The sequence below is a fragment of the Amblyomma americanum genome, chromosome 9 (assembly GCF_052857255.1).
Source record: "Amblyomma americanum isolate KBUSLIRL-KWMA chromosome 9, ASM5285725v1, whole genome shotgun sequence".
Classification (NCBI taxonomy): domain Eukaryota; kingdom Metazoa; phylum Arthropoda; class Arachnida; order Ixodida; family Ixodidae; genus Amblyomma; species Amblyomma americanum.
In genome coordinates, this window is record NC_135505.1 from 147,785,537 (window position 1) to 147,811,345 (window position 25,809).

Genomic DNA, 25,809 nt, shown 5'->3' on the forward strand with positions numbered 1-25,809 from the left:
CAAATTTCGACCACATGGGGCTCTTTAAAGAGCACTGGCATCGCACAGAACACTGGCCTCTAGAATTTCGCCTCCATCGAAATTTGACCGCCGCGGCCGGGATCGAACCCGCGTCTTTCGGGTCAGCAGCCGATCACTGTAACCACTGAACCACCGCGGCAGTGTCACCTTGAAAATGAAACATCCATGATATTGCGTGACGCGTGAACCGGTATGTAAATGTGCGCACTGAAACCACCATGGCACAGAGTTTGACTTTCCGAAGCCCTACCCAGAGCCCATTCTGGCCATCTTCGGCGCCAGACTTCAAGCGATGCTGAGGACGAGGTAGAAGATTGGTGGCTCTGATTAATCGACCTCACGTTCGCTAAATGATTAACACTTCAAGCAGCGCAGCGGCTGTACCATGGCTTTTAAAATTCTGCTGGCGAGATTCGCGACGGCATCATTGCTATCAAAAAAGCACGCATAGCAAACGACGTATCAGGTACAACGAACCAACTAGGCGGCCAAAAAGCTGTGGACGTGGCGTTACTAGATCGCTAAGCAGTTTCGCAAGTCTTTGAGTGGGGCAGGAAGAACTCACGGGGTCCGCTCAATAAGCAGCTAACTCTTGTATGTCCTTCCATGGTGCACCTGCGGTCTGACTGCGCTGAAGTGAGAACGGCGCTTAAATCTCATTAATTACAGGAATTCCGCTCTATAACAAGAGGAGTGCCGGAAACAAATGGCCAACATTGCAACAGACATGAATATCAAGAGGCCCGGCCGCGTGAAACGCACGAACCCGACAATGCGCGGGACGTTTGAATTTCGTAGCCGCCGGTGCTTTTATACCGCAGTATAGTTTCGGCCCATTCTATGGGCTTAGTGACGATCATCGTTGCAGCCTCTAAGATGATAAGGTGGAAGGCGGTGGAAGAGGGGAGAGGGTAAAGGAGGAACGGAGAAGTGCATTGGGTACTGGCTCAGTTTGGGTATGGACGGTACCCTGCAAGTGGCGTTCGCGGGTGCCGACCTGAGATAGCTCGTAAGTGGCTAACAGGCCTGTTCATCGCCGACTACGCCGACAGCCACCCTCACCGCGGATGGGCGGCGAAATTGTGAAGGTGAAACTACTCGGCCAGGACTGCTTTTCGGCACAGTTATGGGGGCCTTCAGTCACACTTACCTTTACGCCTGCACCAAAGGTTCGTACAATTCAGGCTTAAGCAGGAGTTATGGAATGATCGCTTCATGAGCCGGTCATACCTCGACAAGGACCCCTTCGAGATGCCGTGCAAGGAAATATGTGCGAGCCTAGCAGCGCCCCAATTAAAAACCGCCTAAAGCCATATAGATACATGGTTGTTTGCCGCGATCAAGCTGGCAATTTGAATTATCGGGAGCTCCGAATTAATGGGGGTTGAGCCAAAGATGACTCACCATAGAGAAAACATCCGGGTGAAGTTTCCGTGCTGCACCTGATACTTTATTGTCTTTTTGGCAGAAGCGACTCGAGGGATCCTGGCCTTTCTGCGTCCCACCTTGGACAGATGCTAAAAGAGGACTTTGCTCTCGCATCGAGCGGACATTGACTGTGCTGCCATTCGATCGCTTTTCAGTGCAGCTTATTTTTCAAAGTGCAAAAGAGCAGCGAAGTCCTCATGACACTTAGTGGGAGCGAGGCACGTTGGGGCGGGAAATATGTCATGAAAGCGATGAACAGCCAAAACCGAGCAGGCGATATCATGAACTATAGTCATGCGCGCAAGCTGTGCATATTTATTATTGTGTAAATAGTGTATTTGTGTATATTACTCTCCCCCTTATCCTTTCTTCCTGTCCCCTCACCTCTTTCATTTCAAGTTCTCCATTCTGCCTGCTTTCTTTTATTTCCGCTGCCGAAGCTCAGGTGCTTCAGTATCGTTGGGAGATGCCGGGGCTAGCAAAAATCCTTTCCTTTTCATTATTATTTTAATAAAAGACTTCCTTCTTACAACAACTCGATCGGACAAAACGCTATTTTCTGAGCAAGTATATATGGTTTTAATAACTAATAAATAATATTGAAATGGCGCTGCAGACAGCGCAGTATTGTGCGGAAAGCAAAACCATTTGGAAAACGTTAGAAGACAAAGACAGCAGGATGAGATTGGGAGCAAACTGGAGTTGAGGGGTCCTGACTACGATGAAAAAAGAAAAAAATGGGCAGGGCACGTAATGCGAAGGCAAGACAACCTATGGTTTCTCAGGGTAACGGAATGAATTGCAAGAGAAGGCAAGTGTAGCAGGTGACAGCAGAATCAAGTGCATAAATGAGATTAGGAAGTTGCAGCGGCTTCATAACAATGAAAACTAATTCCAGGCGTCTTGATACTAATCCTATATCTGCTTTTGCTACTCCACATACTCCTTTCAAGTCAAGTTGTGCAAAACAGCGTTCTTTTTTGCGCCACAACCTTCACATAACGTTGGCTAAAAGCTCTTCATTTTCTCTGCACTGCTACGTCACTGTTTTGTGACTCCTCTGCACCACAATGGAGAGTAGAAAAGAATCAGAATACTGGACGTAATAAAGAATAAACGTATGCTAATGCAGTATTAAGAACGGTCGTGGAAAGTTCTGTAGACCATGAAGCCCTCTCTCGGGGATATTTGGAAATGCCAAAATCGCGGCCCCTTGCAGCCTCCAGGAGATCGCCGATTGTAGTTCAGGCGAATGGCAAACTTTAAAACGATAAAGTGCACTGCGTTATTCACTGCAGGCATCAAAGGTGCAAACTGTGCTAGAGGTCAGTGTGGAGCTTTTAAAAACTATATAACCAGTAACCTTCACTGACCTTTGTACTGTACTATTTATAGACGTGAAACCAAAAGCTACCGATCAAGTATCTCGTGTGCACGGGCAGAACCGGCCGCAGAAAAATGCTACGTGTCGTCGTGCTTCTGCATTTGCTGGCGTGGAGCCGCGCAGGTAAGCTGTTACTTTGCAAGACTATAATTATTGCAAGCTAGTATCAACTATAGTATGTGTTACATCTTAACACAGCGCTCAAATTGCTCTTGACAACTATTTCCTTTCTCCCAACTCCTGCAGTCCTTTTCGACAGCATGAAGTTTAGAGAGTGATTAGAATATAACAGAACGCAAGGCCCACTTCCGTAAGATATAAAGCTAGCGAGTTCACACAAAAATTGATCAAAAAAATATAGCGGTGGCCAAGTCGACTGATGCGAAGGAAATGCGATCTCATGTTTTTTTCACTCGCTGATCCATTCCACTTCTGATTATATTCAAATTCCAGCCCTATTGCATTCATGATTCTATTCCGATTCTGATTCTATTCATTCTGATCATTTCTTTTATTAAGCTTTTCTGCGTCAATCCTAGAACTTTCGACCAGCTCTGTTCCCACTTAGAGTTACTGATGAATTCGCTCTCGCCCTACCACATACTAGTCGCCGCGGTTAGTTCAGTTGCTAGGGCGACTGCTCCGGTGAAGCGGTGGTCCCGGGTTCGAACCCAGAACCAGGACGAAGTTTCCGTAAAAGCTGTATAGCTTTCCTTTGTAGCCTTACGGCTGCGCTTGGATGGATGCCAATGAGAAATTTTCTTCCTTATTACGTAGTCAGTTTTGTAAGAACTGGGTCAGGGGAGAGGGAGAAGATGGGGTGGGAGAGTAGAGAGACGCCGAGAGGAGAGGTGGCCGCTTGGCAGGTGGCAGGGTTGGAAGGTGACAGCTGTTACCACCTGCCCCATGTGACAAGTGCGGTCGCCAGGTTTGCGCCCCAAAAAGGCTTCTGGACTATTGCATACAATAAAAAAAAAGTGAGAAGCGATGCATGGTGTGTGATTGGCTGCGCGCAAAGAGCCTCGCATGTGCTCCGCTCAGCAAACCCTGCACATTCCATCAAGCGAATAAGACCAAGCGAAGAGGAGAGAAAAAAAAAAGAAAAATGTGCGAGTGTTGAGCAAACTACATAAACGACGGCTTGGATGACCGGAGTCTTAGGCACCGCTTACTTTACGGGCTTTATAATAATGCCCGTCAACGTTTACCTGACAGTCTAAAATGTTTTTGTCCACATTCACACAGAAAAAGAGCTCTTAGTTTATCCCAGCGTGGTCGAAGAACGAACTACAGACACAAATTTGGTGCTTCGAGTCAGCGACGACATCACGCTAAACTTGGAAAAGAGCTCAGTTTTGGCAGAAAGACTGCTTTTCGCTACGGACGCTGGGAGCGCCTACCATTTGGAGACGGTAAGTAAAATCAAACCACTACAGACTTCTTTGTAAATATGCAACTAGTTTTTATCCCGTATATTTGTGTTTATGAAATTTAGGGCTGCAATCTTGAGCTTAGTGCTCGATCACTTACCATAAACGAAAAGGTAAATTTACGCGCGAAGATTTCCTTTCGTTCGTTGGTATATAGGTCTAACTTTCCAAAGTGACACAGGCTATGTGTGTACGGAGTTTAGTTGTGTCCGGTTCACTGCGCTCCGAGAAACATCGGAGAATATAGATTAATAACGTACAAGTGATCAGTATTTTTTCATTCACAAATATCTCCTCCCCCTTACAAAAAATTCTTTAGACAATCCTTAGACTTTGCATAGACATCTTTCAATAAAGTCTATAGACTTTGCATAGACATCTTTCAATAAAGTCTATATACCCTGTGTAGACAAACCGCAGAGAATAGTTTATAGGCCATACAAATTCAATGTACAGTTCATAGACAATCTATAGATTATGGTGATACACATTAGTAGACTATTGTCAATAGACAGCCTATAGACTATGTATAGACAAAAATAAATATTTACAGGAAGGCAATAGAGTCTATAACATGTCTATAGACTGTCTGTTGACAATTTTTGTAAGTGCCAGTGCTCAATGTTCTTCACATGCAGTCAACGATAGCCCACAATGAACTGTCACACCGGCAACTGCTTCATATGTATGAACCACACGCGCCGTGCCTTTCCAGATCGACACAGCTTCCATTCAAGAGAATATCTATCACGACGCTCACCACCAGTCCTCTCTGCACGTGCACCACGAAGATGGAGCACTGCGTATTGTGAGCTATCGAGCACATTTCTACGATATTTAACAAAAGATTCGGAACAGACGATGTTCTTATTACGAACAGCATGCACATCAGCCTGTATAGCTGCCTCTTCAAAGAAAATAGTGAGCTTTCAGAATATCGAGGGTTCAGGAAAGACTTCAGTGCACTGTAAGTTGAATTCAATTATTGTACATACTTGGCTCCCCGATGTTTAATTTCTTGTGAAAAAAAAGGTATATATCTTGATGAAATCTGCAAATCTGAAAAAAATATTCTTTCGTTGAAAGGTCATTAAGTCTTGGCGCCTTCCTAAATAAGAGAGTACTATACGCTCTACGAGCTGTCCAATTAATAAACCGGCATTTGATGGTCATATGACTGTCCTGGCATCAAATAAGTTTACATGGTGACGATGAATGATTCCGAAAATCAATATCATTTCTCTTAAACAAGCCATGTCACTTGAAAGCGTGGCAGAAAAATTCGGTGCTCAGTTACATAAAAAAAACATCTATTTGGCGAACAAATTGAATTAGAAGGTCGTTAGACTTTGCTTTTTGCGTGGTGCAACACTAACTTTATAGCATCTAAGAAAGGTATTTTAGCACTCTTATTAGAAGGATGTGTGCCGTACTTCTCATGAATTGAATGACGCTACAGGAACATCTCTACTTTAGTACTCCCAGATGTATCAGTTCTTGCAGTACCTTCCGTTATCGAGATGTAGACATTACATTTGTTGGAGCAGTAGTGTACATATACGTACAGTACTTTCTCCTGTTCCCTAGTCTAAGTATTGCTGGTTGCTCATATTTGAAATAACTTTCGCCGTTGCTCCTCATCAGGAAGGCATTATCAACCACAAGTTGAGAATCAAACCTCTGGCAGAAGCCGAGCGCTCCTCGCAAGGCCAAATACTTCACAGCCTCTACGAAACTGAGGAGATCAAGGAAGACCCCAAAAAGCTGGGTAAATAAAGCACATTGCTTTTAGTAAGTTAGCTGCTAAGGCGAGTGTTCCTGGCGTCCGCGTAGTGGAGGCTTTAGGCTTCGGCTAAAAATTGATACAGGTGGTGTGTCTGTGTGCGTTCTTTTTTTTCTGTCCTTGTCCTTCGTACCAACAGGCCCAATTGGACACATTAGATAGAAAATCGATTTGTTTTTGTGAAAAAAAAAAGCCGCAGTAACTGCCTCACTTCTCGGTAGGCACCTGAACCGCAACCTGGGGGAAGGAATCAAGAGGGGGTCACAGAAGACTGAAAGATGCGTCGTACTGAAGGGTTCTAGAATAATTCGACCAAATGGGGCTCACCAACGTGCGCTGCTACCGTAAGCGGATGGCCGCCTTCTGCGTTTCGGGTAGTTTGATCATCTCCCGAATAATTATCGTGAACATGCTGGGAGCAGCCGCGTTAGCCCCGTGCTTATGGTGCTCGGCTGCTTACGCTTAAGACGCGGGTTCGATCCCGGCTGTGGTGGTCTCATTTAAAGATAATTAATTAGAAAGCAGAAGATGAAACAAACATCCCCCAGTTGGGAACCAGCGGCATTCTCTTTAAATAATTGCCCCTATTGATCTCCCATTGATTAACGCCACACACAAAAAAAATACCCTTATGCTTCTTGATTTGAGGGGTGTCGGCTTCCATCACGTTGGTTACTGCAAGTATTTCGAAGGTGGAATACTTACGACCCCGTAAACGCGGGAACTGGAGTGCAGCGATGGCGTAAAGGTAGAGCGTCCGCCTCGCGTGCAAGTGGACCGGGGCTCGAATCCTGGTACCGAGCAGTCCTCCACCGGGTTCTAAAAAAAAATATCGCGTGTCGATGGAATTGCATATCCAGGCCTGGGATACGGCCTGATATCGGTGAGCAGAACCGACAATGCACTCCCTCATCAGAACAGGATTTGGCCACCCTAGTGTAGTACTTGGCCTCAACCTTCTATGAACAAACCAATTAACATTCGGCCCTCTGTCCCCAGCGGCTGCGAAGCAACTGACCACGGCGGCGGTTAGACCTGTGACGCAGCGGAGGGTGCTAAGAATCTCTGGCTCCGGACAGGCCGCCATTGGAATCTGAACCTGGCAACGTTTAACGCTAGAGCTTTATCTAGTGAGGCTAGCCTAGCAGTGCTGTTTGAGGAACTAGCGGGAATTAAATGGGATGTGATAGGGCCTAGCGAAGTTAGGAGGACAGGTGAGGAGTATACAATACTAAAGGACGAACACATACTGTGCTATCGCGGATTAGCAGATACACGAGAACTAGGGGTGGGATTCGTCATTAATCAGGATATAGCTGGCAATGTAGAGGAGCTATATAGTAATAACGAGAGGGTAGCAACTATTGCAATTAGGCTCAATAGGAGGTACAAGCTGACAGTAGTGCTGGCCTACGCACCTACATCCAGCCATGATGACCAGACCGTTGAAAGTTTCTATGAATGAAATAATTTATGGATCATGAATACGTTCTGCAAACGAGAGAACAGGAAGTGGACCTGGAAGAGGCCCAAAGATGGAAAGTAGAGGGATTCAGCATATCGCTGCAGAACAGACATTCGGCTTTAACTGAGGAGGACCATCTTGATGTTCATACAATGAACGATAATCTGACAGCTATCATTACGGAGTGCACAGTAGAAGTAGGTGGTAGGACGGTTCGACAGGATGTCGGCAAGCTATCTCACGTGACAAAATATCTGATTAAGATACGCCAAAGCATGAGGGCATCTAACCCTACCGACAGAATAGAGCTAACAGAGCTATCGAAGCTAATAAATGAGCGCAAGGTAGCCGACATAAGGAAATATAATATGGAGTGAATCGAGCATGATCTAAAGCACGGAGGTAGCCTGAAAGCGGTGAAGAGGAAACTAGGCATAGGTAAAAGACAGATGTATGCGCTAAGAGACAAGGAGGGCAATGCCATTAGCAATATGGATAAGTTAGTTGAAGTAGCCGAAAGTTCTACACAAATCTGTACGGTAGCCAATAAAATCAGAGCGTTATTGAGAGAGACAGTAGCGCACAGCAATGCGTCATCCCGCCAGTAACGAAAGAGGAAGTAAAGACAGCCTTAGGAGCAATGGAAAGGGGAAAAGCAACTGGTGAGCATCAGGTAACAGCAGATATGTTGAAGGACGGAGGGGAGAACGTGCTAGGAAAACTAGCCACCCTGTATACGCAACACCTTATGATCTCGACCGTACCAGAAGCTTGGAAGAATGCAAACATTATCTTAATTCGCAAAAAAGGAGATGCCAAGGACTAGAAAAATTACAGACCAGTCAGCTTACTATTCTTTGCTACAAGGTATTTACTAAGGTAATCGTTAATAGAGTCGGAACAACGTTAGACTTTAAAGAGCCAAATGATCAGGCAGGCTTACGTAAAAGATATTCCACAATAGATCATAATCATACTATCAATCAGGTGATAGAGAAATGCGCAGAATATAACCAACCTCTATATATAGCCTTCATTGATTACGAGAAAGCATTAGACTCAGCGGAACCCTCACCAGTCATACGGGCATTGCGGAATCAAAGTGTAGAAGAGCCTTATGTCAAAATACAGGAAGATACATATAGCAACTGCACAGCTTCCATAGTCCTCCACAAAGTCAGCAATAAAATTCCAATAAGGAAGGACGTTGGCAAGGAGACACGATCTCACCAATGCTATTCACCGTCTCTTTACCGGAGGTATTCCGAGGCTTGAATTGGCAACAGTTGGGAATAAGAGTAAATAGAGAATACCTAAATAATCTGGGATTCGCTGATAACATTGCGTTGCTGAGTAACTTAGGAGGTGAACTGCAAATCATGATCAATGAGTTAGACAAGCAGAGCAGAACGCTGGGTCTAAAAATTAACATGACAAAAACCAAAGTTATGTTCAGCAGTTCAGGAAAAGGGAACAGCAGTTCACAATTGGCAGCGAGGGTCTGGAAGTGGTAAAGGAATATGTCTACTTAGGGCAGGTAGTGAGAGCTGATCCGGATGAAGAGAGGGAAATAACTAAAAGGATAAGAATGGGGTGGAGCGCATATGGCAGGTTCTCTCAGATCATGAATAGCAGGTTATCAATATCCCTATAGAGAAAAGTGTACAACAGCTGTATCTTACCGGTGCTCACCTATGGGGCAGAAACATATGGAGGCTAACGAAAAGGGTTCAGCTTAAGCTAAAGACGGCGCAGCGAGCCATGGAAAGGAAAATGATAGGTGTAACATTAAGAGACCGGAAGCGGGCAGAGTGGGTGAGGGAACAAACGTGGGTTAATGACATCCTAGTCGAAATCAAGAGGAATGATTGGGCTTGGGCAGGGCATGTAATGTGAAGGCAAGATAACTGCTGGTCCTTAAGGGTAACGGAGTGGATTCCAAGAGAAAGTAAGCGTAGCAGGGGGCGGCAGAAGGTTAGGTAGGCGGATGAGATTAAGAAGTTTGCAGGCTAAGGGTGGATGCAGATGGCAAAGGACAGGGCTATTTGGAGATGCATGGTTGAAGCCTTTGACCTGCAGTGGGTGTAGTCAGGCTGATGATGATGATGAAACGCGGGAACCAGTATTTTCTTACTCGCAAGCCAATCTCTCATTACACTATTGTACCAATTAATAAATCTCTTTTCTCAGCTTCCGATCCTCATTTGCATTTGTGGAATACGCTCTCAAGCAACCTAAATTGTAAGTACAGCTTTTATTAACGCCACTTTGTACTTGTGCCACTGAAGGAAACTTTTATTTATTTATTTATTATTTGTACGTAATATCGGTCCAACCTGGACCACGATAGAAATTGACACAACATCAAACTTTTGGCGTACGCAGTCCAGCAGGAACAAGATGCAGTCAGTACAGTTGAATAAAGAAGAGTTAACAAAATACTGTCATAAAATACAGGTGAAAAATTGCAGATAATAAAAGGTTCTCTTTATATACTTCTTTGCTTTACATTTTTAGCAAGACGAATGAAAAACTGTTCTAGATATTGTGCATTTACAACTTCGTTTGGCAGCCCATTCTATTCGGACGCTGTTACAGAAAAAAGGAATACTTGAAACAGTCCTTGCGAACTCTTTCTTTTTGGACATATCTACTAAGTTTATTACGGAATATGCGTGTTCTTGTTTCATTTATGTATTGCACTTTCCTCACATGCACTAAACTATTAATAACACAATAAAAACTTTTCCTTTTTTTTTCTTTTCGTCTCTAAGAAAGGAGCGTTGCAAGGCTGGAGCAGCTGCTGCATAGCATACCCGATATAAAATATCCTAAAGCATCTACTCAAGGTTTTTCTCGCGGTCAAAGTTCGTCTTACATTGTTTTAAAATTAAGTTCTGTTATGAGCGAAACAGTTCTTTTTTTACGGAAAGTTCCCAGACAAGGAGAGCAGTGAATGCATCCACTGCTATGTTAAACAAGTGTTTCAGTTCCCGAGTTTGTCTTATGCCGAATTGAAGAATTTTTTATTTGCGGTTTTAATGAACACCGAATTTTCATAAGCCAATTGGCACGTTTCCGGATCGGTAAGCGTGGCAGCTTATTCTGCATTGTCCTTGCAGTCGCTCTAGCATAAAAGGTCGCCTACAAATGTGTGTGCTGTTGACGATGAATCAAAATAGCCAATTTTGACGTGCACATTCTAGAAGGTCTGTGATCTCGAAAGAAGATTGCTGCATGTGATTATATGCTAGGAAGCTAACAAAAGGTTAGAAGCGCACGGATTTCGACTGTCGGAGTACTGAACTAAAAAAGCTTTTTAAAATTTTTGTCTTATTCTACCAATCTTGCATTCAGCGTTGACTCCAAGGCCAAGAAACGTTTCGAGCTTTGTAGTGGAGCTACACATTATTTCTGACGAAGAGCACCAAGACCATTTCAGAACAAAAGAGGAACTGATAACGTACCTGGGAGTCATGACAAATGCGGTAACCATGTCTTTCTTATCCTTTTTGCTTAACATTGGGCGCTATTGAGAAGCGCAACAGGAGCGACGCGTTAGAAGAGACGCATGGTCCGGCAGGTGACATAGGACGATAGCATGTACAGGCGCAGGCGGTAAATGGAGGGGAATCGCTCGTATTAAATGAATAGAAAACAACTATTTAGGCAGAAAAAGTCGTATCTGCAATGAAGGAAAAGTGTCAGGTTAGCCGTTTCTGTCGTAAGTGTAGGAATCGAGCATGAGCACAAATAGCGGGTGATTAGGCTGTCTGCTCTTTGTTATATCAATTTTGGCTACCGCTCCAAACTATACTGTGCATGCAAAATATTTCATATTTAGAATCTGTACCCCGCCTGTGCTGCAGTGCTCCCCGCTCGTCGCCACTTCGCTACTTTTAGTTTTTATTTCAACATACTGTCAACCCCAACCGGGGTTTTTACAGGGGTGGGCGGATGTCAAAAAATACCCAACTTCCAGATAAAACAATTATAGAACAGTAAGCAGTTGTACAATGAAAAGGATGGGTCTAGTTAAATCAAGACAAGAACAAACAAATTCGTGGTAATCAGTTATACAGAAAACAGGATATATCACGAACATTTTAACATTATTTAGTCAGTTTTGTGGCAGCATACTCAGCTCGGCAAGCTCCAAAAAACTTAGGACTGTCGGCTGCATTACAATCGAAGCGTCAAGGGCATTCCATTTGCGCACTGCTCCCGGAAAAAAAAGGAAAAATAGTATGTGTTATTGCAGCAAAAAAATTCTTCAAGTCTAAGAGGATGTTTACGGCGGGTGATTCTGGAGTGGCTTATATTGACGAAGTCTTCAGAGTTAAGCTTAAATGAATTCTGCAGAAGCAAGTACAGGAATTTCAAGCGGTGCAGTTTCGATCGGATAGATAAAGGCTGAAGTCCTGCGCGATGCAAAAGTTCAGTAGGTGGATCTGTGCGCCTGTACTGGTTATAGATAAATCGCGCAGCTTTTCGCTGCACACTTTCCAGTGCGGCTACGCTAGTGCCTGTATAAGGGAACCATGTAATGTTAGCATATTCTAATACCGGGCGTATAAGTGTAGTGTATGCCAGAAGCTTTATCTCGGGAGGCGAGTTTTTCAAGGCACGTTTGAGGAAAAACAGCTTGTTCATTGCCTTATTTGCTACATACTGAACGTGCGTTGTCCAGTTCAGATCGGATGAGATAAGGATGCCCAGATATCGATATTCCGTAATAGTTCGTAGCGCAGTGTATCAGAACCATAAGTGAACTTAAGCAGATTTTTTTTTTCCTTGTAACGGACACAGAGTCTTGACTTTGTTAATGACCATACTCCAATCATGACACCACTGAAAAACTTTATTCAAAGCGCTATTTAGATTTATTTGGTCAGACTGATGTTTATTTCATGATAAAGAACGCAATCGTCTGCAAAAAGTCTCATTTTTACTTCATTTTGGTTAGTTCTATCATTAATTAATAGCAAAAATAAGAGAGGCGCCAGTACAGATCCTTGGGGGGCACCAGATACCACGGGAATAATTTTGAACCGCAGCGGTGGCCTAGTGGTCTGAGCATCCGCCTCTCATACGGGAGGTGCGGGGTTCGATCCCCAGTGCCGCCGGGTACCCACCGGTGATACAATGGGCACACGCTTTCCCCTGGTCTGGTGCTGGGCTTCTTTAGGGTGAAATGCTTGGGAAATGGGTCTATGGCCCCAGCTTGAGTAGAAGTAAACACCTTGTGCCACAGTACTGTTTGGCCACGGATGCCCTAGCGCCGTAAAAATTCACTCATCACTTCGCTACTTCAGCGCGGACGGGGCAGATAATGCCATGTACGTGCGTAACGGAGTTGGCGATTGTATTTACGTCGATTTTTGAGCTCCTGATAGCGCGATGTTATCGAATGGCGCAAGATATGAATCAAACCAGACGAGCCGCAGCAGCGAGAGTAATCGCATTTTCAAAACTTTAAACATTAAATGGGTATTATTTACAGCCAGCTATAAATCTAACTGCAATAAGTTATTGGCAATAATTAAAAATTAACTAATAGAATTCAGTCAGGCACTTTACTGATTAACACCATTCGTCTTTTTTTTTATGTTCACCAACGCTGCTATTAATACGCTGCAGAAAGCTTTGCTTTTCCTCAAAAACCCACTCTTTAAGAAATTGGTGGTCGGCTTCCGCGAAACGTCGGGAATATTCCGCCATAAATGCCAGTAGTCAGCTGAGCTTCTATGAAGTAAACATATTCAGAGTTTTCATGTGATCTGTGCTTCTCTTTTTAAAAAGTTGGTTGACAGCTTGGCGATCTGATTGGACGCAATACATAAAAGATGGAAAATGTAGAAGAGCCCCCAGCTGTCCGAACTGCAATCAAGAAGGCGTGCTGGAAGCCATGAGCTTTTTCGCAGAGAGCACTCTGACTCTTTGACCCGGCGTCATGGCAACGCGCTTGCAGCAAGCTTAGCCGAGAGGTTTTCAGCAGTAGCAGCAGCCCCGAACTGCATGGCGCATGCTAGGGCGGTACCATTGAAACACATTCGCTAGTCGTTCTCTGCTCGATGATTGGCCCGGTTGGTAGCCGACTGGCATGCCTTCGCTCCAGGCTTCAAAAACGCTGACAGAAGGCCTTCTCCTAAATTGCTTCTTTCTTTCATGCCGCAGTACTATAAGCTATCTTTTATCAACATGTTCGTTTTAATATCATTAACACTGCACGGGCAAACTTAAAGGGAGTCTTAACAACAAATCGTCACAAGTAGTGCATCTACGAGAAAACGTTTATTCCTTCATTTCAGGTAAATTTAAGATTTCTTGACATGAAAACCCCATCTATATCGTTCAAGCTGGTCGGAGTAACTAACAGTACGGTGAGTTTCATGTCTTTGTCATCCAACAGGGCCGCTGGGCCGAATAGCACCGCATATTTTGAACAAAAAAAATGAACGATGGCAGTAACCATATGCTGGAATATTATCGTCATGAACTGTAGCGTTTAAAAAGATTAGAAACATAAGTTCAGGTTTTTTTATAATATAGGCTGAAGAAAAGTTCGCATGAAGCTCGACGTTTTTTGGTTTTTCTAACCAGACCAGAGTTATCTTTTAGGCATAGTTTGTAGGAAGTACCAACACAACGTGCCGACAGTTCATGAAGAATGCGCAAAAGAAAGGGCTTGCTAGGAGACAACCTCCATTCCGAATACTCGTGGCATTTTTTTCCCTTGCGTGTGTTGTCCAGGTAGGTTAATTGGCGAATTCCACAAAAAATTAAAACATTTTCTGCTTTAGAATGACAACACATTTGAAAGCCATATGGTGGGCATCGTAGAGGCGAATGAAACGCTGTACCGACTGAAAGATTACTACAAGAACATTGTTCCTGGCAATCCCGATGTGGTTTACCTGATTACGAAGTGAGTATCCGAGACATTCGGAAGTTACAATTTTCTTTCAACGTTGCTGGAAAGTGCACAGCTTCCGCTCTTTTATGACGGGCAATTTATTTCCGCATTCGGTCGCAGCCGAAACCTTGCAAGCATTTCCCAGAATGGCGCAGTCAACAAGAACGTGGCAGGTGAGAAAAACAGACCTTTTTCGCTGAATAGCACGAAACCAAAGAATTTGACAACAGGTCTTAAGAGCATAGGGGAAACTTCAGATGTCCTGAAGTTTCCCAGGGAGGCTCTGTACATACGTGATTTAGAGGCCACGATTAACTATAAATACGGAGATTATGTGATTGACACAACTTCCTTCATAATGCACGCCCTCTTATTTGCACGTCTTGGCCCCACAGATGTCATTTTTCTTTTCATTGCTCTCCATTAATCCTTAATATCTTATTTCACGTATTGACATATGTTTACACGTACGTCATCTGGGCACATGCGTGAGGCCAGTTTCCGCAAAACACGATGTCTTTGTGGCAATATGCAGCCACGATATGCTTGACAGCGCTAAAGGGACAAACCAGATGGCACAGAAGAAAAGATATTTCAGACACTTCCCTTCGGAGAAAGTAACTCCTCCTGAGTCTTGTTTGTCGCCTGTACTCAATGCTTAAGGACAGGCAACATCGATACGCGCAAAGTAGGGAGCCTTGCTATTCGCTCATTTTATTACCTCTCGCACGCCGAAAATCATGAATACTGCATCTGTGCACCTCGCAAGCTCTCATCAGCGCAAAAAAAAAGTGCAATGATTTAAATTCTATGTTTTAAAGAGTAAAAACGAAATAACAATAGTGGTGTAAAGGTGTGAAATTGACAAGCAATAAATCAAGCAAACATGGAAAGACGTAGCAAATTAGAACAAGGAATACAGAAAAAATTGCAATTATGACTATATGGCCTTCCCTCATTCCTCATGAGGTTTTAGGCTCCCTGCTCTAACCGCTTAAAACGTCATGCCCATAGTCATCAGTAGAATCGAGTGGCTGCACCTATTTTTCATGGTTCGTTTTGCAGGACTTGCATTCGTCGGTGGAGTGTGCACTCATGCAAGAGTCGCCGAGGGAGAAGACATTGCCAAGTCCTACGACGGCGTCCACACGATGGCCCACGAACTCGCTCATTCGTAAGCGGATTTCAGACAGCTTTGTTTCAGGACTAAAAAACACGAATGACAGCGACTGCCAAACTTCTCGGCATGCAGGGTGGGAGCGCAGCACGATTCTCAGGAAGTCAACGCCGAGTGCCCGTGGTCTAAAGGATTCCTTATGAGCTACGAGGATAAAGGAGCAAATAAGTATTACCTCTCACCCTGCAACAAGAGGCAAATCAAAGAAGTTGTGCAGTAAGTTGTCGCGTTCTTAGTTGCTTTGTCGGAAGCAGTGACGTTGTAAAAAAAAATGCACATGTTTCACAAAGAAGTTACACACGAACGCTTTTTAAGCAGATAACGCACTGTTTAAGCAGATACCGCACTCAAGCACAGTGCGTAAAGAGGGGTGAAAAACGAAAGCGCACAGGTAATTGCAGTCCAAAACATTAGATTAAGCGCTCTTTACAACTCACCCGTGGCTTGAACGCACAGCACAAAAACAGCCAAGACAAATAAAATAGCAGTGAAACGCAACCACATTTCTTGAAAAAGGAACACTAAGGTGAGGTAATATACTCAGATAAAACAGCCTGCGTAACATAGATAACAGTGCACGGTAATGACAATGTGAGAGTAAAGCGATCACGTCTGTAAGGTAGAAGCGAACACACGCTAATTCACAACAGGAACATTCCGAGCGGTAAAACATGGACCGGTAGGATGTTCGGCAGCGTGATGTTGCACAAGAAAAGCGAGATTAAAAAAAAAAAATAACTGGTGCGAGCGATGTGCGGCATCAGTCTGCATTCGCGAGTACGAATTGCGCGCCTGGTGAAGCGGGGGATGGTGGTGAAAATGCTTTATTGAGGCGTTTAGAAGCGAGGGACAGACGTCCGGAAATCCGCTGGCTGATGCTGCCGCCCGCGCTCGGTCGAAGAGTCTGACTTGGTCGTCGAGCTGCAAGCTGGTCAGAGACGCCGTTCGCTGAAAAATGTGCACTGCTGAGATTGGCCTGATAGGCCAAGACCGTATGATATAGCTCCGAGATCTCGCCACAGAAGCAGCCTTCCCGGTCAATAGTTTGTAGGTCTAGGTCATGTAACTGTTATGGATGTTTAATGTATGTGTTTGCAGGCGTCGGAAGTGTAAGTCCTGTGCATTGTCGAGGCTCTTGGCAGTAGCGGGATATTTATGGTGCGCTATTTTATCATGTGTTATATGCACGTAGGTAGTGGACGCGTTTCAGCAGGCGTGTTCGTGAGGAGGACATGGAAGGTACTTCGGGAGAAAAACGCTCGGGCGACAGTTTTTGCACACTCGTTTCACACCACACCTTGCTGACCAGGTACATACACCAGGCGTTTGACTGTAGGTGCTGGGTGTGTGTTAGAAAGGGTGCGTGCCTCAAGTGGAGTGAGTAACTTCTGCAAGCTTCCTGGGAGCCCGTAAGGATATATTGTGAGGGAGCGTGTGTAGCCGCCATAGTAACAGCGATTTCTTGAGTCTCCGTTGCAATGGGTAGTGAGACCGTCCATCATAAGCATATGTTCACTAACAACTGCAATTGTTGCGAGGCCCAGGTTTGATATGGCAGCGTCAACATAAGGTGTGCTCTCGCGCTGGTCGTAGGCCTGTTGAATGACTTTGGCTCTGGCCGAGCGGCAGCCGTCGTCGCAGACAGGATGCATGTTTCTGGCTAGCAGAGTGGTCCTGAGCTTACCGCGTCATGTTGTGGGAAGGCCATCTCTGTTCACAGTGGTGATTGCACACACGAGATGAAGGTTTCCGAGTATGTGTCTGTCGGTTTTGGTAGTGGAGGGGTGAAACAGAATAACAGCCTGAGGGGCGAGTTGGTGCATGGTGAAATGAACGCGGCGCAAACAAATACACTAACCAGAAAGAGACAACCTTCAGCTGTGAGGCTAGCCTCCACGAGTTTCTCGATTGTACTATGTACTCCAATTTGAAGGAGTCGTTCCGTGGATGCGGAGACGGGGGGAGAGTTAGGGCCTTGCTTGGTAGCTTTGCGAGTAATAAAGTCTGGGTTTTATAGTATCGGGTTCCATGAGCTAGAGATAAGAAGTAACATAGATTATCTAATAGATGACGAAGTTTTGCACGAGGTGAATGGTGGCGGTATCGAGCATGCCTGATTGTAAGAGGGGCGCAACATTCATTCAGAGGCAACAATAAAAGCTCATTGTAGAAGGAACGATGAAATATGAAATTTGTCTCCATAGAGCTGGCGGCTATTCCCCCGCTCTCATGTCCCCTATATATGTAAGTGCTTTAATTTGTGCAACTTGGTGACAACGTGTATTTTCAGAGACAAACTAGTAGCTGACTGCCGGCTGGTGGTCCAGTTGGTCGCCGCTTTTAACCAAGCCTGGAGGTCGCGCCTTCTGGCCATGGAATCTTAGATTTTCAGCAGCCGTTTAGACGCACATTTGAAGAAGTCGCACAAACTATTAGTGGCGAGAATCTCTCTGGGGACCACTGAGAAGAAACCGTTAAGCACGCTAAGACGAGTTGATAGGTGTTTGAGTGCAGCTGATTATGTTCGTGCCTTCTTTCGATTCCGCTTAGCATGTTCTAATAGTGGTTTAATTAGCATTTTCGTGCCGAGAAAGCAGTTTTATGACCAGACACAATTTAAATGTAACTACAAGTTGCACTTCATGGAAGGTAACGTGCGCTTCTCTAAAGCGCAAATGTAATGTGATCAATAGAGAAGGCTTTTATCTCCAAACTTCGAAAAGTCGAATCGGAATTTCTGCGATGCCAAACATCGAGTTGCCTGCGTTCCCCAACATACGTTTTTGGGCAGCCATCGGTTATAATACAGTACATATATTAGAACGAACCAGTGCGTACCTTTACCTTAAATTTATGTCAAAGGGCGAATTTCCGCAGTTATAGGAATCAGAAAGAAAAGAACAACGCACACAAATAAAAAAGGTAAATGGAGTTCATCCTAAAGTTACACTCAGTATCTATAGGGTACTAAGCCCAGCTAAGCAGCTCAACAAGGCTACCGGTGAGGTTAGTGAGATTTAAACCAGTGCTGAAGATTAAGCTTGAAACACTTTTTTTATCTCCTGCAGATCACGCACAGAGGATTGCATAAATGAAGTAGCGAAAACAAAAATCATGGTTGATACGAAGTTTCTGCCGGGACAGAAGGTATCTGAATTTCGTTACTGCAACATGATCATGAAGGAACGACGGGTGGTCGCCTACGCAAAGAAGGTGAGAAAGAAACTTGCCTTTATTCATTCAGGACAATATTGAAAGCAGAAGTTTTTATGGTATCCAACTGTTACCCAACACAAAAGCAAGCGTCTATACAATGATCGAACATGTGTAATGAGATATGCATGCTTTAGAACCTTAAGAACTCCTAGGCTTTCCCTAGCAAAGTCCTGGCGCTTGTGGATGGTAAGAAAAAATCACTGGCACAAGGGATTTAGTTCGCCGCAGAAAAACATTTTGTTAGGACGACAGCAGGTAAATTTGTCGCTTGAAATCAGATTATCATAGTTCTGAAACGACAAGCGAAACAGCACGAGGGTGGGAAATAAAGCAACATTGATAAACTAGAAACTGAAGGTGACACAAAGAATTCAATATGTACAAAGAAACAACTCGTTGCCAATTAGAGTTGTTTGAAAAAGCGCGTGTCACAGAAGTAATCCGCGGCTATTCGTAAAATCAAGCTCGTTAGCAGCAGGCTGTATGCTCTAGGGTTGTGTTTAGATTGTTTGGTTTAGTGTGTTCAACGTCTCAATGTGACTCACGCTTTGAGGGACACTGTAGTGAAGGGCTCCGGAAATTGCCACCACCTGGGGTTCTTTAATGTGCACTGACATCGCACAGTACACGGGCCCCTAGAATTTCACCTCCATCAAAATTCCACCGCCACGGCCGGGATCGAACCCGCGTCTTTCTGGTCAGCAGCCGAGCACGATAACCGCTGAGCAAGTAGGTTGGTCTACACATCCGTAACCAGAGCTATCGGCACCAAATGTGGGAACGATTCGAAATAAAGCGCGAAGGTGCGAAACAGCTTTATCCTATGAATAAAGCTCGGTCCTGAATTAGTTAAGCCGCATACTCTGTCATTAACGTGGTCTTCACAATTTTTCGCCAAGTGTTTGAAAACTGCTTGCCAAGTAAATTCGGGTTAATATGGATACTTTATGACATGCAAAAAGCCTTCACAAATTTTGGACTGAATACTAACTCACGGCACAAAAAAGTTACACCCTCAATTATCAGTGGCGCTGTGTTATTTTCTTAAAGCGACATATCTTAGATAACTGGGCATGGTCTCAGTAAGTTTGCGACAAAATAATAAGGCAGCCACTGAAAATAAATTATTTATTAGCTGTAACTGAAATCTTTAAGCGCATTTTATGGCCGAAGTACATAAGCAATTCATGAGCTCTTGAAAATATAAAAAAATGTTTTTCGACTGCTTTTGATGGCGTGTAGAACGTTTCGTGTGTTTAACGAGGCACGTTTCAGCCTCGCTTCACGCTTCACGAGCTGCGTATTGAATGCCGAGAGGTGCTCTTCAAATTAAGTTATAATGAGCATGTAGGTTGTTTTCCAGAAAACTTCCGTCTTTCTATCCTGAGATCCCTGATTGGTCGAGACGGTCGTAAGGTCATCAGCCGCACCGAATTTGTAAATCTGAGGAATAGAATGTTCGATACCGTCCTTTCGAATATCACTTATGTTATAACAACAGGGCTCGTTAATTCGCCCTATTACACCCACTTATCTCCATCAACGCCTACACATTATAATCCTTAATACCCACTAATCCACCTTAATCCACACACTAATCTACTTTAACCGATTTTTCGGCATTGGCCAACTTCCAAAAGCCATCGCATTTTCTTCTTTAGGAATGTGATGAAGAAGACCCCCAAGATTTTTATAAGATTCCCACAAATACATGAAAATAAATAGGCCATCTGACGCGTTACTGTCTTCTTTTCACTAGACCTCGACACTGAGCAGCAAATGCAAGATGATGTGTTGCTATCAAATACGCGAAAAAACAAAAGACGAGAGCATAATAAGCGTGAAAACAATGTGTCGAGAAGTTGATATCTTGGAAGGAATGTCATGCGGCATTGGGAAGGTAAGCAATTTGATTGTGTAATATCTACAATTCAATTGTAAATTACAATTGTATTTACTGGCCACAGCGCCAACGGCAATTTTTCATACTGTAAAAAGGGATATGTATATTACTAACGACCGGCTAAGAGTGTAGAATTCCAGTTAGGCCCCCAACTTCAATAATACCATGTTAGGTTTTAAAAATTTATTAACCACTTCATTAGTTAACTTAACCCATTAGCTTTTTATGCCGGCCTACATTGGTGCTAGAATTCCGCAGAAGCTACGTAAGTACCTGTTTTTACCAATTCTGGTTTACCGTCATTGAGACAGGCTTATATTTTCCGCTCGAACAATTTGAGGCTGAGTGCGAAGCCAGTGGACACTTCGCATGCCTACATTTATATCTAAGGAAGAAAATCATGAATAAGTACCTAAAGGCAACTTCTTGTATTGTTAAGAGTGCGCAGGAAATTGACGTGTGAATGATTAACAGCAACACTTACCATATTTCAGGTTTCAGATTCTCGTGTCACGAGAATCTGAAATTCAAGCGCTAATGGAGTGCCGATATGTTAAAAAGCGCACACCAAAGAAGGTAGCGCCGTGCAATAGGTTGTATTCTAGCAACAGCTGACCTACGCCCACAAAGTACATGCATAATCTGGTGTTCCTATGCTCATAGTGACCTCGCTTTGCACATCGTCAATAGTCCACATTTTAGCTTATGTAGCAGTAATTGCGAAATCTGGTCCTGCCTTTGGCATAACATTGCACTGCAAGTCTTTGTTGCATGCGGCCAGGGTGTTGTGTGTGAGATACGGTTGCTCTGTGGGAACACGTACATGTGCAGACTGGCCGATGTCTTAACGGGAGGTTTTACGAGCATAATTACAGTGTAAGTTACACGATATCAGGTTTTTTGACGAAGCAATGCCACGATTGCGAGCACAAACCTGTCTGCAAACCAGAGTTTCCCGACTGCAAAATCCTGGACAAAAACTAGGGCAAAACAACAAGAGCGATTATCGAAGCGAAGGCAATAGCTCATGCGGGGACTTCATGCATCAGTACACCGTCTAGTCTTCTTTAAAAAACGAGTTGGCAAAAAAAAAGTTTCCCGGGTGTCCGTATCTTACCTGACCCGCATGTGTTTATTGTGTGGTAGAAGGATATTTTTACTGACACTCTCCTCAATACAATTTAGCTGTAAGTTCAGCGCTTGTCCCTTCTTCCTGTCTGTTTCATCTGGCGAGCTAGTTCTTAATTAAGGCGATGTAATCCAAACGCACAACGATGAAAGAAAACAGGACCAGCTACAGCTGCTACTTGAGTAAGAGTCCGGGCTTTCTGCGCTGTTCTAACAATTTCGTTTCTGCCCTAGTGGCTATATTAAACAGAAAGAACAGAAGATAAATATAATGTGTCTCAAATTATATTTATTGTGGTTTCACCTTGTTAGCAACGTCTTGTCTATCGTTTGCCATAAAATAATGTAACCTGTTGCTAAAAACTAACCCTTTTCTGGAGCAAGAGCCAAAGCCAAACAACATTTATATTTTATCTACGAGAGAAACTGTTTCTCGCCTGTTCGCCTTCATTTTCTTTGTTATTAACAAGAGCGTGCTGATTTGCGCAAAACATTACTTTTCCTTTCCTTGCTTTTACAGACCTGCAAAAGAGGAGAGTGTGCGAATCACGGATAAACTCAAGCTTATGCAATTGATTCTTATCAGCAGATCATGCCTCGCACAACAAAAACAAGACGTCTGCCTTCTAAAGGAAATAAATATTCCTTTTAACATTTTCAGTTAACGCCACTGTTGTCTTCCTTTTGTGTTCTCAACCTGCAGTTGTCTTCTCGCTGACAAAGAAACTATCTTCATTCAAAGCAACCTAACTTAAACATGATTGAATTTTTTGTGATCTCGAAGTGTTTGCTAAAAGTACTCTGTGAGGCTGAAATGCAGAAGATTTTGGCGACACATAATCAAGCATCCGGCAATGCATTTTTGTAGCTTTGATACAGGTTTGGCGTCCCACATGCTGCCTTTGTTTTTATTTTTAGTCCCTTTATTTACTCTGGCTGATCGCAACTTCAAGCCTGTTGCCTGTAGTTCCGTTTCGCTTGTCTTCATGTCAGCACGTGACCCTTTAACGAATCAGCGTCTGTGTGAGGTGACTGCGGCGGCCACGCTCGTTACAAGGCAACTGTGGCATCCAAGGAGCGAAACCTTCTGGCGATGAGAACGAGCGTTGGTTGGTCGTCGAGGCGTGCGCTGGTCATCACACGCAGGCGAAGTGCAGGAAACAGTCGTCAGCCGTTCAGACATTCTAGATAGCTCTACCCGCATCTTTCTGCTACGCGTCCTGGCTAAGCCTTTGGACCAAAAACATCTTACTGACATTTTTTGTCTCTTGTTCCTCTTTATACATTCAGTGCATCTAGTGCATTCATAATGTTCACGAAAAAGTGGCTTCGTTAGGCGCCTAAAAATTTGACAGGTAAGTCTTATGCTAATTCGACAAACACAAATATAAAAACGTGCGAGTGAAACGCTCAGTAGGCTTATATGGCAACTACTGTAGAAGCTTGGGCAAGTTGGTGTTACATTGTTTTTCATCAGCGCAGAGGACAAAGGACGCGAAAGTTCAAAGTGAAGGTTCTGTCTCGGGAAGTATTAGCGTTCTTCGGAGGACTTCGACCGTCGAAGAACCACGGCATAAGAGTCTGCAAGATATTGCGATCAGAGTGGCGCAGGCAAGCTAGCCTCTGCAGAGAATGGCTCTTCCTGAGAGCTCACAGCGGCACATCTTCAGCGCACGGTGCACTTGAATGGCGGCGGTGGTCTCAGACGGCAGACAGGACTACAGAATTCTTATGGCAGTGCACGCTGCCACAGCTTCGAGCCATCACTAAGAAGACGCATAAGGAAAGCTTCAGTCCGGTCCACACCTTTGGTGAAGTGTCCTTACCGGAACAAGTACAAGACGTCCTTAGACGAGGACCAAAGTTCGCCGTGAAACCCAGGCGATCGGCACCGGAACTTCTTACAATAGTGAGACACGCTTCGAGCCTAGAAGCGGCTTCTGAAGTGGACCGATGGGTTTCAGACGGAGTGGACATTTTGAGAAAGTGTAAACCTACCAGGTGTAGAATTCCAATCAAATTCACCGTTTCTTTTTTAAAGAAAAACTGGCTGGCCCCATTACAGGCTGATAAAGAAGGAGGTTTCGCAGTGATGCCAAAAGAGCTCTACTTATCGAAAGCAGAAAATGCTATCAGTTCAACTTTCCGGAAGAGAAGCGGTATCGAACTAAGTAAAGTGAAGGCCCCAGCACAGAAAATGTGTGCAGAAATGAATTCGGAGACCCTAGCCTAGTGTATAGAAAAAAGCAAGGGGTCCTACTTAAATATAATCTTCACAGCAAAAACGCACAAACTGCACTGCCCTCTTCGAACAATAGTCACCGAGGATGGCACATGGCAAAAGTCTCGCGTTATTCTTGCAAGACAAGCTGAAACTCGTAACCATTGACGACCCTTTAAAGTGAAGAGTTCTAACCAAGTAATCGACTTCTTGCCAGAAAACCCAGGGAAAGGCTTTTCGGCCTGCTCTATCGATATAAAAGAATATTTTATTCCTTTCCGCAAACGAAACTGCTGGCATGCGTTGAAAAATGCATTGATTCCTTTCGTGCGGTAGCTTTCCAGAATTCTTCAGGCATCAGCAATAGCAACCTCTTGGAACTCCTTACTTTTTAAGTTAACTCAACATTTTTCACCTGGAATGAATCTGTTTACCTCCAGATTAATGGCGTTTGCATTGGTTCATGAATAGCTCCGATACTACGTGACATTTATCTCGAGCACCATGACAGGCTCCTTGAGAGTCAACTAGACGAAAGCGTGGCTCGTGTTTTTAGCTTTGTAGATGATTTTTTTTTAGTTTTGATGACATGGGCAGATACTGACACAGAGGCCTCGGTCTCGAAAGTTTTATCAATTTTTCACACCTGTCTTGACCCACTTGTTTTGACGCGTGAAACGCCTTCTGAAGGAAAGTTACGTTCCTCAGATCTTGCCATGTGTCTCAGCAATAGCCATGTGTGCTGGCGTTACGAGCCACAATGCCAGAAGCCTCTCACGCCTGTCGCTTCTGCACATTCTAAGCTTGTAAAGCGCGGCATCGCAAAGTTGTGCTTAAGAAATGCCCTAGAAAAATCATACCATCATGTGATGCAAGACAGCTATCATAATCAGGTGGTGCGCTTACAGGCGGCAGGATACCCTTCCGACCTTCTGATTGCTGTATCAGAGAACCTGTTAAGAGAAATCGCTAATTCAGGCCGCAGAGATTCCACTGAAAGGCACAAGGAAGAAAAAGAAAGTGTGTAGTTATTCCTTATCTACACCGCATTTCACATAAACTCAAAAGGGTGGGCGCGCGTGCCCATGTAATCGTTCTTTCCGCGCCCGATAACCTCTCCAAACTCTGCCACATTGTAAAATGCAGCAATGTAAGGATGGTAGGCTGCGATAAGAAACACCAAAAAGGTTTTGTACTATGTAGCAACAATGTTGTGTACAGATTTCCGCTTTCATGTGGCAAGCACTACACGGGACAAACTGGTCGTTGCCGCAAAGAAAAACTGCAGGAACAGAACAACGTGAGCTGCACGGCATCCAGTCGCCTTGGCATTCATTGCAGAGACTCCACAGAGGAAAGCAAAAAGAACAAGACAGTGCCGTGTTATCTAATTTTCAGCCAGTGCGGAGTGCTGTCAGATAATCAGGCAAAAATCACTCGTCAAATCATTGAAGCCTATGAAATCCATAGATTCAAAGATGAATGCGTAAGCGTTTCCTCACTAGCTCTATCTGAAAAAAAAAAACTGCGTTTTCTTGCTGAGAATAGAAAAACGTCCGCAGCCGGTATTCCCACTGTAGCCCGGTGCTCAGGAATTGTCATTACCGCCAATCTGTATTTTGTGTATCTGTCTTTTTCATTTCAGATTGGTCGAACTCTGTGTTTAAGAAGTGGAAATCGCTTCAATAACAACCAGTTGTAAGTTCAGCGCCGTGTCTGTAGACTTGTCTCGTCCTT

The 25,809-nt window shown here is 44.1% G+C and overlaps 1 protein-coding gene across 1 annotated transcript; it reads left to right on the plus strand.

Moving 5' to 3' along the window:
* Positions 1 to 2,845: 2,845 nt before the first annotated feature.
* Positions 2,846 to 22,516, plus strand: LOC144105727 (venom metalloproteinase antarease TserMP_A-like). The gene is made up of 14 exons (XM_077638832.1): positions 2,846 to 2,956; positions 4,079 to 4,245; positions 4,979 to 5,071; positions 5,908 to 6,031; positions 9,702 to 9,752; positions 10,869 to 10,999; positions 13,823 to 13,894; positions 14,315 to 14,439; positions 14,548 to 14,600; positions 15,493 to 15,601; positions 15,680 to 15,820; positions 18,673 to 18,817; positions 20,580 to 20,720; positions 22,372 to 22,516. Exons 1-14 carry the CDS (start codon positions 2,908 to 2,910, stop codon positions 22,405 to 22,407), a joined length of 1,437 nt encoding a protein of 478 aa, XP_077494958.1. The 5' UTR covers positions 2,846 to 2,907; the 3' UTR covers positions 22,408 to 22,516.
* Positions 22,517 to 25,809: the final 3,293 nt, after the last annotated feature.